This window comes from Piliocolobus tephrosceles, chromosome Y, assembly GCF_002776525.5.
Source record: "Piliocolobus tephrosceles isolate RC106 chromosome Y, ASM277652v3, whole genome shotgun sequence".
In the NCBI taxonomy this organism is placed as follows: domain Eukaryota; kingdom Metazoa; phylum Chordata; class Mammalia; order Primates; family Cercopithecidae; genus Piliocolobus; species Piliocolobus tephrosceles.
Genome location: NC_045456.1, coordinates 4,092,060 through 4,104,059, shown reverse-complemented (window position 1 = coordinate 4,104,059; position 12,000 = coordinate 4,092,060). Strand labels below are relative to the sequence as shown.

Below are 12,000 nucleotides of genomic sequence, written 5' to 3'. Positions count from 1 at the left end.
ATGTGATTATTACACATTATATGCCTGCATCAAAAGTCTATATAACCCATAAATATATATACCTACCATATACCCACAAAAGTTAAAAATAAATTTGCAGATTTTTAAAAATATGGAGCCATGGTGAACAGCACTCTTTCTAAAGGCAAGGACTTAATAATGGCATTCATATTAGTTATTTATTGCTGTTTAAGAAATGATCCCCCAAATCTATCAACTCAAACAACAAACAGTTAGGTCTTACAGAGTTTCTAAGGGTTGAAATCCAGGAGCAACTAGCTAGCTAGGTGGACCTGGCTCAGGGTCTCCCAGGAAGTTGCAGTCCAGACATCAGCTGGGGCTACAGTCATCTGAAGGCTGGACTGGAGCTGGAGGATCAGTTTCCAAGCCCACTCACTAAGGATAGAGCTAGTGGAGGGTTTTGGTTTTTCACTACATGGGATCCTCCATAGGACTGGCTTGAGACATGGCTTCCCTCAGAGAGAGTGATCTAAGAGAAAGAGGAATGGCACACTGCCTTTTATGACCTAGTCTCCAGGTCACACACCATCACTCCCACTCCTTCCTATTCAGTAGAAGCAAGTCGCTAAGTCCAGTCCACATTCAATGGGAGGGAACTATGCAAGGGTGTGGCTATCAGGAGGTAGGGATCATTGGGGGTCATTTTGGAGGCTGCCTGCCACAAATCTGACTTCTGGTGAGCACTTGATGGCTTACCAATTGTCTCCACGTAGCTTTGTCCATCTGACTCAAACGACTCTGGAAGGTTGGGCAGAGGAAGCACTGTCTACCATTATTCCTACTTTACACAGGAGGCAACTGAGGTTCAGAGAGGCTAAAGGATTCGCTTAGGCTAGAACCCATGTCTTCTACCTCCAAGTTCAGAACTAGACACCATGACATCACTCATCCACATGCTACATCAAGAAGAAGTGCTGCTGGGAAAAAAAAGCTGCCTGAGTAAGAGCATGTAAGGATTTCCAAAACCATATTGGAGCATCTTTCCATGTCACTGGAAGGTACAGGGCAATAATGGAAAACTGGGTGCTCCATTTTACGCACTACTGTCTTCACAGGGTAACCATCCACTCTCAGTACTGCCAGCAGAGAGATGGACACACACAACTATTTCAAATACTCAAGGGAACACTCCCTGGTGGGATGCACGTTGGGTGTGAACATCAGCTATCCCAAAGGCTGGATTCCGTCGAGAAAACCAAGTGAAGATGGCATTGTGGGGCATCTGAATCATGCACAACTCCTGGAAAATTGGGTTGCCTTAAATCTGGCTCTCATAGGCCAGGCACAGTGGCTCACACCTGTGATCCCAGCACTTTGGGAGGCCGAAGCAGGCGGGTGGATCACCTGAGGTCAGGAGTTTGAGACCAGCCTGGTCAACATGGTGAAACCCCGTCTCTACTAAAAATACAAAAATTAGCCAGGCACGGTGGCACACACCTGTGGTCCCAGCTACTCGGGAGGCTGAGGCAGGAGAATCGTTTGAACCCGGGTGGCGGAGGTTGTACTGAGCTGAGAACATGCCACTGCACTCCCGCCTGGGCGACAGAGTAAGGCTCCATTTCTAAAGAAATAATAATAATAAATAAAAATCTGGTTCTCTTGGGGTCCCATATGCTCCCTAAACTATATTTCCTCCAAGGTATGCCCTAACACACTGGTCACTGGTCACAGCCCACTATGGCTCTTAGGTACCCACACCAGTGCAGTGGTGCAGAGTTCAGAACAAGGTGACCAAGAGACCTGCAGGCACTGACTCAGCCCCCCTAGGGCACAAAATCCACTGGGGACTCCTGGAGAATTGTCCAACAGGATTTAAGATTACCAGCAAAGACGACACACGGCAGAAGACACGAGTTTATAACCGAGGCCCAGGAACCTCCTATTCTGCTCAAGCGGCTGAGAGAGTTGACAGAGTAGTGAGGAGGTGGTGCTGAGGCAGCTTCTTCAGAGAGAGCTATGCTGGGCTGCCTACCCTCTCCCAAGTTACAGGATTTGGGGCAGGACTGTCCCCAAAAGCGTGTGGGCCCAGGGCAATGCAAGCCACTCAATACCAAGTCACGATCAGTACATCTTCCACAGGCCCTTAGAGATACCGTTAGAGCCCAAATTTCGAAATTTCATTTTAATCAAGTACAGAAAAGAAAAGTAAGGTACGATCTTCCCATGGTCCAGGGGACTACCCTAGTTGACCTGCCCAAGGGATGAGTCTGGTGGGAAGGGGGCGCCACTTGTTCCTAACCCAAAGCCTTTGAAGGGGGCTTCACCGAGCCGACTCAGCTCCATGTGTATGTGTTCCTGTAGGTAAATTACACAGTGGACTGGCTCCCAAGGGAGCAAAGGTAACTTCCAGCAGCAGACAGGGGGCTGTACGGTCTGCAGATACTGCCACACCCTCTCAACAGTGGGCTGAAGCTTCATGAACCCCGGACACCAGATGGGGGACCTATTACAGAAATACTGGCTTAGGGTTTATCTTTTATTTTTATTATTTATTTGATTGATTGACTGATTGACAGGGTCTCGTTCTGTCGCCCAGGATGGAGTGCAGTGGCACAATCATGGCTCACTGCAGCCTCATTCTTCTGGGCTCAAGTGATCCTCTCACCTCAGTCTCCTGAGTAGCTGGGACTACAAGTGCACACCACACACCCAGCTAATTTTTATATTTTTGGTAGAGACGGGGTCTCACTATGTTGGCCAGGCTGGTCTCAAACGATCCTCCCACCTCAGCCTCCCAGACAGCTGGGATTACAGGCATGAGCCACCGTGCCCAGCCTATGGTCTTCCTAAAAGGAATCCTGGGAGTCTCTCTCAGAACCTATTCTGGTTCCAGGGGCTGCCCAGTAAAATATTAAAAGAAAAAAAGAAAAGGAATTCCTGCTCAAACACAGTCCTCCACAAGCCGAATCCCTCAACAGAAAGAGATGGAGGGAGGATGTGATGTAAGGGGTAAATGACTGGGAGGAGGGGGCAATCAGACAAAGGACAGGCCCCTGCCCATGACACAGGCGTTACATCCAGAGGGAGCCAGCGAGGGAAAATAACTAAACATCAGCCAGGCCCACAGCATGCAAAGCCAGCTTCCAACAGTGCTAGTCAAGTGACAACTTTCCCTGCTCCTGTCGTCTCCTTTCTGCAACTGGTGATTAGGGAGAAAAAGCCAACACTCTGCTCCTGGCCACAGGTCGCTGCCTGCAGGGAGAGGGGAGAGCGGTCTGACTTTTGAATGAGGACCAGAGTGTTGATCAGTACATTAGCCTGAATCCGTCTTTTTTTTTTTTTTTGAGACAGGGTCTAGCTCTGTTGCCCAGGCTGGAGTGTGCAGTGGCGCAATCTCCGCTCATGCAACCTCCGCCTCCAGGGTTCAAGCAGTGAGTCCTTTTTAATTCCTGAATTCAGACTGTGTGCGCTCCTTCAAGTGTCGGTATGACTTTCTCTGTTATATAAGCACGGCTGGAAAAGTCAAAGGAAAGAAATCCCGCCCCGGGCAGGATGAAAAGTGGGAGAGAAAAATCCAGTGGCTTTTGTGATTATGCCCTTTGAGTCTAATGGGTTCAACACATAAGTTACACACCTGAACTCAGTTCTCTTAAAGGCTCCTTCCAGCTCTAATAACCCATGACTTCTAAGTACGAGTGAGTATTTAATTAGCAAACACTTCAATTGCACTTGCTATGCGCCAGGGACCAGTCAAAGTACTTCATCAGTAACTCACTTTACGCTCATAAAAACCCTATGAGTAGGTACGACGAGCATTTCTATTTTACTTACGAAGAAACGGAGGCACATGGAGGTTAAGTAATATGCCCAAGGTCACACAGCCAGCAAGTGGCTGGGCCAGAATTTGAACCAACGATGTTTGCAGCCAGACAGGAAGAGTTCCTGTCCTGAGTTCTCCTCCTGGGTACCTACCCCAGAGGGCTGAAAACACACGTTCACACGCGCTTTGTACGCGAATGTTCACAGCAGCATTATCCACAGTGGCCAAAAAGTAAAAACAATCCAAAATGACTGTTAACTGGTAAATGGATGAACAAAATGTGGTTCTCCACACAATGGAATGCCATTCAGCCATGAAGAACAACGAAGTACCCATACACACCACTGCGTGGAGAAACTGCAAAAACAGGACTCAACGTGAAAGAAGCTACATGCAAAACCCCATATATTGTATTCATTCCATGCATATGAATATCCACAATGGGCAAAGTCACACAAACACAACAGAGCAGATGAGTGATAAGCTGGGGCTGGAGTGGGAATGGGGATTGAGTACCAAGGGGCATGAGGGCTGCTAGGTTCAGACACTGGATCGTGGTGATGGCTGAGCAACTCAGTAAATTTACTGAAAACCAATGAATTGTGCACTTCTAAGGGGTGCTCTGATGATATGTCAGCTATACCTCGATAACACTGTTAAAAAAAAAAAAAAAAAAAAAAGACAAGTGGGGGCTGACCCTGGCTATAATTTCCTCCTGTTCTCGCAGGTTCCTATGTGTGGGGCAAACCCTTGAGAGGAACACATTGAGGGAGGGCTCCAGGCCAGGAAGTTGCCTGAAACCCTCTGGCTCTCCTGCCAGGCTGAGCAACCACCGACCCAGAGTTCTGCACCAACCAGCTGAGATTTCCTTACAGAACTGCTCTGTTTTGCAAAGAGCAATTATATGCAAGGGAATTTCCTAACCAAAATGAGACCCCTTCTTTATTATCCCCCAAACACCCCTGCATTCTTTTGCAATGCAAAATCTGTGCCTCCCCAAGCCAATTACTTGGGAAATGTGATATGCAAGGATGAATTATACATGTGTTTTCTTTGTGAGTTTGTTTCCTCCTCAGGGATGCTAATTATGAGATGAATTGTTGGGAGTTTTATGTCTTGAAATAACTCCTTGTCATATCAGAGCCCCTCTTGCTACGTATTGCCAAGCTAATTGTTGGCTTCCAAAGAGGAGGATACAAGTTATTTTCAATTAGGGTAGTAAAATGCTAAAAGAAAATAAAGTGCTAGTCATACATACATATTCATACACACATATTGATAGATCTATATGTATATTTATACCAAAAACAATGAATGAAAATTCAATGCACTCATTCTTTGGGAGATTCTGATAGTGTCCCTGGTATAATATTTTCCCATTTTCAGGCACACTACCTCCCTTGTGTTACAAGTGAGAAGTCATTTTGTGATGTATTAAACTTTTCTTTAGATGGTGAATATGTCTCCACCGTGGGTGTCCAGTGGCTGACACACAACAACTCTCTCGTTGACAAAAAGGCTTTCAAAGCTGAGACATTATTCACCAAAAATAAGACCCAAGCTGTCCACTCTACAGCTTTGGTGACTGCAGAGATAGAGAACAGTCACCTGTCTTTTATAGCTTATTTCAGAGCTATTTTATTTTAAGAGCTGATTTTTTTTTTTTTAATTTTTGAGACAGCGTCTCACTCTGCCACCCAAGCTGGAGTGCAGTGGCACCATCACAGCTCACTGCAGCCTCAACCTCCTGGGCTCAAGAGATCCTCCCACCTCAGCCTCACTAGTAGCTGGGACCACAGGTGCATACCACCACACCCAGTCAATAATTGCTATAATTATTATATAATATCTAATATACATATATTAGATATTATATATAATCATGTATATAATATATAAATAAAACATGTTATAATTATTATTTATTTTTTGTAGAGATGGGATTGTCCCTATGCTGCCCAGGCTGGTCTTGAACTCCTGAGCTCAAGTGAGATCCTCCTGCCTCAATCTCCCAAAGTGCCCAGCCTATGAAAGCTGTTTCATTTTTTTTTTTTTTTAAAGAAATGGGGTCTCACTATATTGACCAGGCTGGTCTTGCACTGCTGGCCTCAAGTGATCCTCCCATCTCGGCCTCTTAAAGTGCTGGGATTATAGGTGTCAGCCACTATGCCAGGCCTCAGCTGCTTCATAATTCTATCAAGCAAGATCTTTATGATCTTTACATTACTCCTTGGGGGACTATAAACCTTTACTTACTCAAAAATCAGTACTTCTTTCCAAGGATCAAAGTTCTTGTTACGAGTCAGGTTTAAGCAGGAATTTCCAATAGCCACAGGTAGCTTTTGACCATCATTCTACTTATTGATCTTGCAACTGTGAAACTAGCTGGTAATTGTACACCACCCTTTGAACCCAGTCCCTCTCAATGCTCAAGTTATTCCATCACTGACACAAGGACAAGAAAATCCAGTTCCTCAAAATCACTTAGAATACCATATTCCCCAGGAAGAATTAGCCTCTCTTGGAAACACAATCATGTCAAAACACAAGGTACCAGAATTCACTACGGTAACAGGTTATTTTTATGACAGACCAATAAAATGTCTTAATCAGTTGTCTCAGGAATATTGTTATTCAGCATTACCTACAATTTCAAATAATGTGCTATTAACTTTAAAGAGATATGCTGCCATCCTGCTGATTGGTTGAGGGACCTTCAGAAAGCCTGAGCAGAGGCCGGGCACAGTGGCTCACACCTGTAATCTATCCCAGCACTTTGGGAGGCTGAGGTGGGCAAATCACTTGAGGTTAGGAGTTCGAGACCAGCTTGGCCAACATGGTGAAACCTTGTCTCTACTGAAAATACAAAACTTAGTCAGGTGTGGTAGGGGGCGCGCCTATAATCCCAGCTACTTGGGAGGCTGAGACACGAGAATCACTTGAACCCAGGAGGTGGAAGTTGCAGAGAGCCGAGATCGTGCCACTGCACTCCAGCCTGGGCGACAGAGTGAGATCCCATCTTAAAAAGAAAAAAAAAAAAACCTCAGAACCTCAGCAGAGCACTCCATCTACCCAACTTCTGGATGACAAAGAAGAAAGCAGGGCAATCTTGTTGCCACAAGCAGCTGGCTAAGTGCATCACTATGACAAAGTTAAAACAATTTGAAGTTGGGGACAATACACCGTCCACTTCAAGTAAACTGCTCACTCTGCTCCGAGAAGGTGCTCACTAAATAACGGTTGAACAACCACAGCTTGTGCAGAAAGCATAACTGCGGGATGGGCACCCCATGCCAAGCTCTGGTCCGCTTACCAGTAAAAGTCTCTGTGCAGGGGTTCACACCCGCAAGACGTTTTGAGGTCCCAAAATCGGAGATTTTCACCACGCCACTGTAGGTGTTCACCAGAACATTATCGCCCTTTGGAAAAGAACAACATCAAGTGCTTAAAAGACCGGCTGAAACGAACTCATAGGAAACAGATTTGGACCTTGGGAAACCGTCACAAGTCTCTAGGAAAACTAGACTTTGCATTTTGGGGACGGTTGTGCTAAATCATACCCCTCTGTCAGCCAGTCACTCAGCAGATACCACCGACAGCTCTCATGATCTGATACGAGCAAAGGCAACCTCGTCAGCTTTAAAAAGCAAGTACCTTTATGTCTCTGTGCACGATCTGGTTTTCATGGAGATACTTAAGGCCCTCCAGGATCTGTTTGGTGTAAAACTTGATCGTCGGTTCCTTCATCGGCCCCCATTTGGATCGCAGAAGAGCCGAAAGGCTTCCTAGAGACAGTCACGGCAAAAAACGTATCAGGAAGAGAAAGTTTCAATGGTAAGAGTTCAGGGAAATAAAGTGAGGTGAGGTTTCTAACCTAAGTGCTTACACCAACACCATTGGATCTGGGCTAAATGCAACATGTTTCCTCCCCACTATAGCTACAGCCAGGGAACGGACTGGAAGTGAAGCAGCACATGAACCTGACCAGAGGCGGAGGGTGAACACAAACCCCTGTGCCCCCTGAAATTCAGTGGCGCCAATTGTGGGCTTAGCTCCGTTCAGCTGCACCAAGTTAGGAGGAGAGCAAAATAATTCTCTCTCAACTTGAGAGACATGGCCTGCTGGCGTAGATAACTCAGGTCCCATGACACTTGTTTACAGCAGGTCTGTCTCAGCCATTCTGCTTGGGTCAAAGCCACGTTTTATACCTTTCCTGTAATCACAAGTGGACAGGTCCAGAGTGAGGGGCCCTTTAGGGTGACAAGGACTAGGACTGGAAGAAGTTGGGTCTCTGTCCTCAATGCGAGAAAGCCACAGTGGCAGGTCACAGGGCAGGACTGTCTTGATCAACAACCACTTCCCCCAATTACACTATTAAACACTGAACATTTGGGCCAAAAGAAAAGCTCCCTTCAGGATGCTGTGACCATGTCTCGAAGGACATCATGTGAGCTGCAGGACGTCCTGTTCACTGGCAGGAATGGGCCCTCAGACGTCAGCTAGTCTCAGCTTCCCACTTACACAGTGTTATGGGACCTTGATCTACCTTGGTCTCCCCATCTGTAAAAGGGGATGAACACATCTGTCTCTACTTCTGTTGATACCCTTAAACCTAAGACCTGGGATGAGGTTATCAACTAATGTGAAGAGTAATGAGTTGGGCGCAGTGCCTCACGCCTGTAATCCCAGCACTTTGGGAGGCCTGGTCAACATGGCAAAATCCCATTTCTACTAAAAATACAAAAATTAGCCAGGCGTGGTGGCGCGCACTTGTAATCCCAGCTACTTGAGAGGCTGAGGCGGGGAGAATTGCTTGAACCTGGGAGGCAGAGGTTGCAGTCAGTGAGCCAAGATCGCACCGTTGCATTCCAGCCTGGGCGAAAGACACAGAGACTTCATCTCAAAAAAGAAAAAAGAAAAAAGAAAAAAGCAGCAATGGACAAGTTTTCTGATAGACCATGACCAACTTAAGGGGAAAAGAAACTACTTCATTTATCCTAACATAACCCTGAAAATCTAGCCCACTGCCTGGCTCTTTCTTTTATTTCTGGAGACAGAGTCTCCCTGTGTCACCCAGGCTGGAGTGCAGTGGTATGATATTGGCTCACTGCAACCTCCGCCTCCTGGGTTCAAGCGATTCTCGTGCCTCAGCCTCCGGAGTAGCTGGGATTACAGGCACACGCCACCACACCTGGCTAATTTTTTGTATTTTTAGTAGAGAGGGGGTTTCTCCATGTTGGCCAGGCTGGTCTTGAACTCCTGGCCCCAAGTGATCCATCCGCCTTGGCCTCCCAAAGTGCTGGAATTACAGGCGTGAGCCACTGTGCCTGGCTGACTGCCTGGCTCTTAATAAATATACTTAAGACTCTTCCTGTAATAGTAGACTCTTAATAACTGTTGGTTGAGTGAATGAATGAAGATTTCTAACTGAGGTTTCAACATCTGTATTCAGATAACTATTATTTTATTGAAGAGTTGGATTCATTTTATTATTTCAATGAGCACTTACTGAGCTCTTGTTCTCTGCCAGACAGAATCCACCCAGCAGCCCACTGAGACAACGTTATTGTTATTCCAATAATTATTAACCCAATTATCAGAGTCGTTATTACTCTAATTTTACAGTTCATTTATTCAATCAGAAAACTGAGGGCACAGAGAGGTAAAACAATCTGCCTGAAGTCACACAGCTTGTGGATGGAGGAACTGATTCAAACTAGATGGTCTGGCTCCAGATCCCAGGAACTCCCCTCCTGTGGCCTATCTCTTGAATTCAGGGATTTTTGTGGATAAAACACTGGTGCTTGATTTCATTATCAAAATGCTATTTTGCATTGTCACTTTAACACCTATGTTCCCTCTTCTGCAGCCTTGTCCAAACCCATCTTTAAACTCCTAGACTGTGAAGGCCTCAAGGCCAAAGACTATGTTTTCTCCATAGACAGTCAATGAATATTTGTGGGTTGAACAAACTGCATCAACCAACCAGAAACAGACTGCTTAGATGACATTTGGAAAGTATCCAACTTTCCAACATCTAAAAGGTTTGTTCCTTTTTTTTTTTTTTTTTTTTTTTTTTTTTTTTTTTTAAGAGTGATGGGCTTTTGCTCTGTCGCCAGGCTGGAGTGCAGTGCTGTGATCATGGCTCACTGCAGCCTTGACCTCATGGGCTCAAGTGATCTTCCCACCTCGGCCTCCAAGTAACTGGGACTACAGGCGCCCTACAGGCCTGGTTTAGGGGTCTGTCATTTTGTAAATGGCAGGACAACAAATGATATCAATGTTGTAGTGATTTTCAGAATGTGAGACCAGAAGACAGCGACTACTCACCTCCAGGCACCTGCTCCATAAATATCTTAATGTAGCCGTTCTCTGAAACAGAGCCCAGGTACTGAACGATATTGCGGTGCTTAAGGTACTTGTGCAGGGCTATCTCCTCGTGCAGTGGCTGGGAATACCTATTGGGAAAACAGAGCCAGGGTCACCTGCCAAATCCCAGGGACTCTAGACCCACATCTCACCTCAACAGGACCTGCCCCACTGCTGCCCATCCCTTCTTTCTGGAAACTTGCTCTCCTCTGGCTTCCATGAGATGACTCAACTTCCCATCTGTACAACAGAGGATAAGCCTACAGCCATGCAGGGCTGCCAGGAGCCAAGGCATGTCCATTTCCTTAAGCACTTAGTGGAATAGCTGGTATGTGGTGAGTATTCAATGAATGACTGCTATTGTTATTACTGTTATTGTTAGGGCCTGAACCTACCAACCCTTCCTTACCTCTGTCAACAGCCCCTCTTCCTCTGCCTCCCATGAAGAGTGGTGCTCTGGAAGGTTCTGTCTTCAGCTGCCCTCTTGTCTTATTCTACAGAGTCACCCCAGACCACAACAGCAGCCACCCAATGGGCCACCCAGCCCTGGCCTCTGGCCTTTTTAATCCATTCCCCACCCTTAGCCATTATACTACCTCTTCTTAAAACATACACTTTACCGCACCCCTTCCCCACATAAATTCCACATAAAGACCAGGCTATTTAATGTTATATACAAGGACTTTCAAAGATCAGTTCAGGCTAAGGCTTTAAAAAAATTTTTTTGGCCTCATTTCAAGAGCATTTCACTGCCCTGTATCCTATGTTCAAGTCATATCAGGCAATCTGTTGTTCTCTGAATATACTTTGTGTTTTAACAGCTCTGTTTTTCCATCAGCATAGGCCTCCTTTTCCACTAAACAAATTCTTACTCATCCCTCAAAGTCCAGCTCAAAGTTTATCTATTTTTTCAAACTTGCCACAACTCACTAAGAAGAGTAATTCATTCCTCTTCTGTGTTCTAAAAACACTCTGTGTACTCCTCTGTCACGGCACTTGGCACTTTCACTCACAGGCAAAGCATCTGCATTTCCCACCAAACCAGCACCATCCTGGGAAAAGGACACTATCCTAGTCACCTTTCAGTCCCCAGTGCCAGCCCAGAGTCTGACACAGAGAAGGTACCAATCATTGTAAGTTCAGCCTATAAATGTAGGGAGCTGAACAAAACAGTCTCTAAAAGGTCTCTTCTGGCTCCTATAATCCCAGGAACTACTGATCAGCAACAAAAAGCTAGAACAGCTATTGCTACCAAATGAAGGAGATGGGACATGCCAGCATTTTCCCCGAATATGTACAACTGCAACACCTTATCCATCATGAGAAAAGAGACTGGATGCTGGATGAGGAACTCAAGAGACTCGGATCCTAGTCTGGTTTCTAAACATCCTTGGGAAAGTCATTTAATCTTCCTCAGTCTTGATTTTCTTATTGGTGAAATGAAGAAATGGAAATAGTTCATTTCAGGTCCTGTCTCATAATTCACGTATCATAACATGCTATCCCACTGAAAATCAACAAATAGATGAATGGATGAATGAAAGGTCTTAGAGCTGGCAGAAATCCCTTGCAACTCATCCCCAATATATCAGCAATCACCCAGATAAAAGGGTATTTACACATATTCGTCAGCACTCAGCACTGAAGGCAACCCTACAGCTGTGGTCTGGCACCCCTGTGGACCCTGGGATGATTAATTCCAACTGTGTATGTAGCTTCTCTACAGAAACACTTGGCAGTCAACACTGCAATGCTCATTTTGCATTCTGTGGGGGTATACATTTAAAAAGAAACTTTTCTGTAATCCCAGCACTTTGGGAGGCCGAGACGGGTGGATCACGAGGTCAGGA

General features: G+C 45.7%; 1 protein-coding gene across 1 annotated transcript in view; it reads right to left on the bottom strand.

Moving 5' to 3' along the window:
- Positions 1-12,000, bottom strand: part of MAP3K15 (mitogen-activated protein kinase kinase kinase 15) — a 156,556-nt gene that overhangs the window by 24,250 nt on the left and 120,306 nt on the right. Inside the window, exons 16-18 of the mRNA XM_026451891.2 lie at positions 10,112-10,239; positions 7,436-7,566; positions 7,095-7,200 (exon numbers count right to left, since the gene is read on the bottom strand). Of these exons, the coding sequence (XP_026307676.1) occupies positions 7,095-7,200; positions 7,436-7,566; positions 10,112-10,239 (365 nt within the window). The remainder of the gene's footprint in view (positions 1-7,094; positions 7,201-7,435; positions 7,567-10,111; positions 10,240-12,000) is intronic.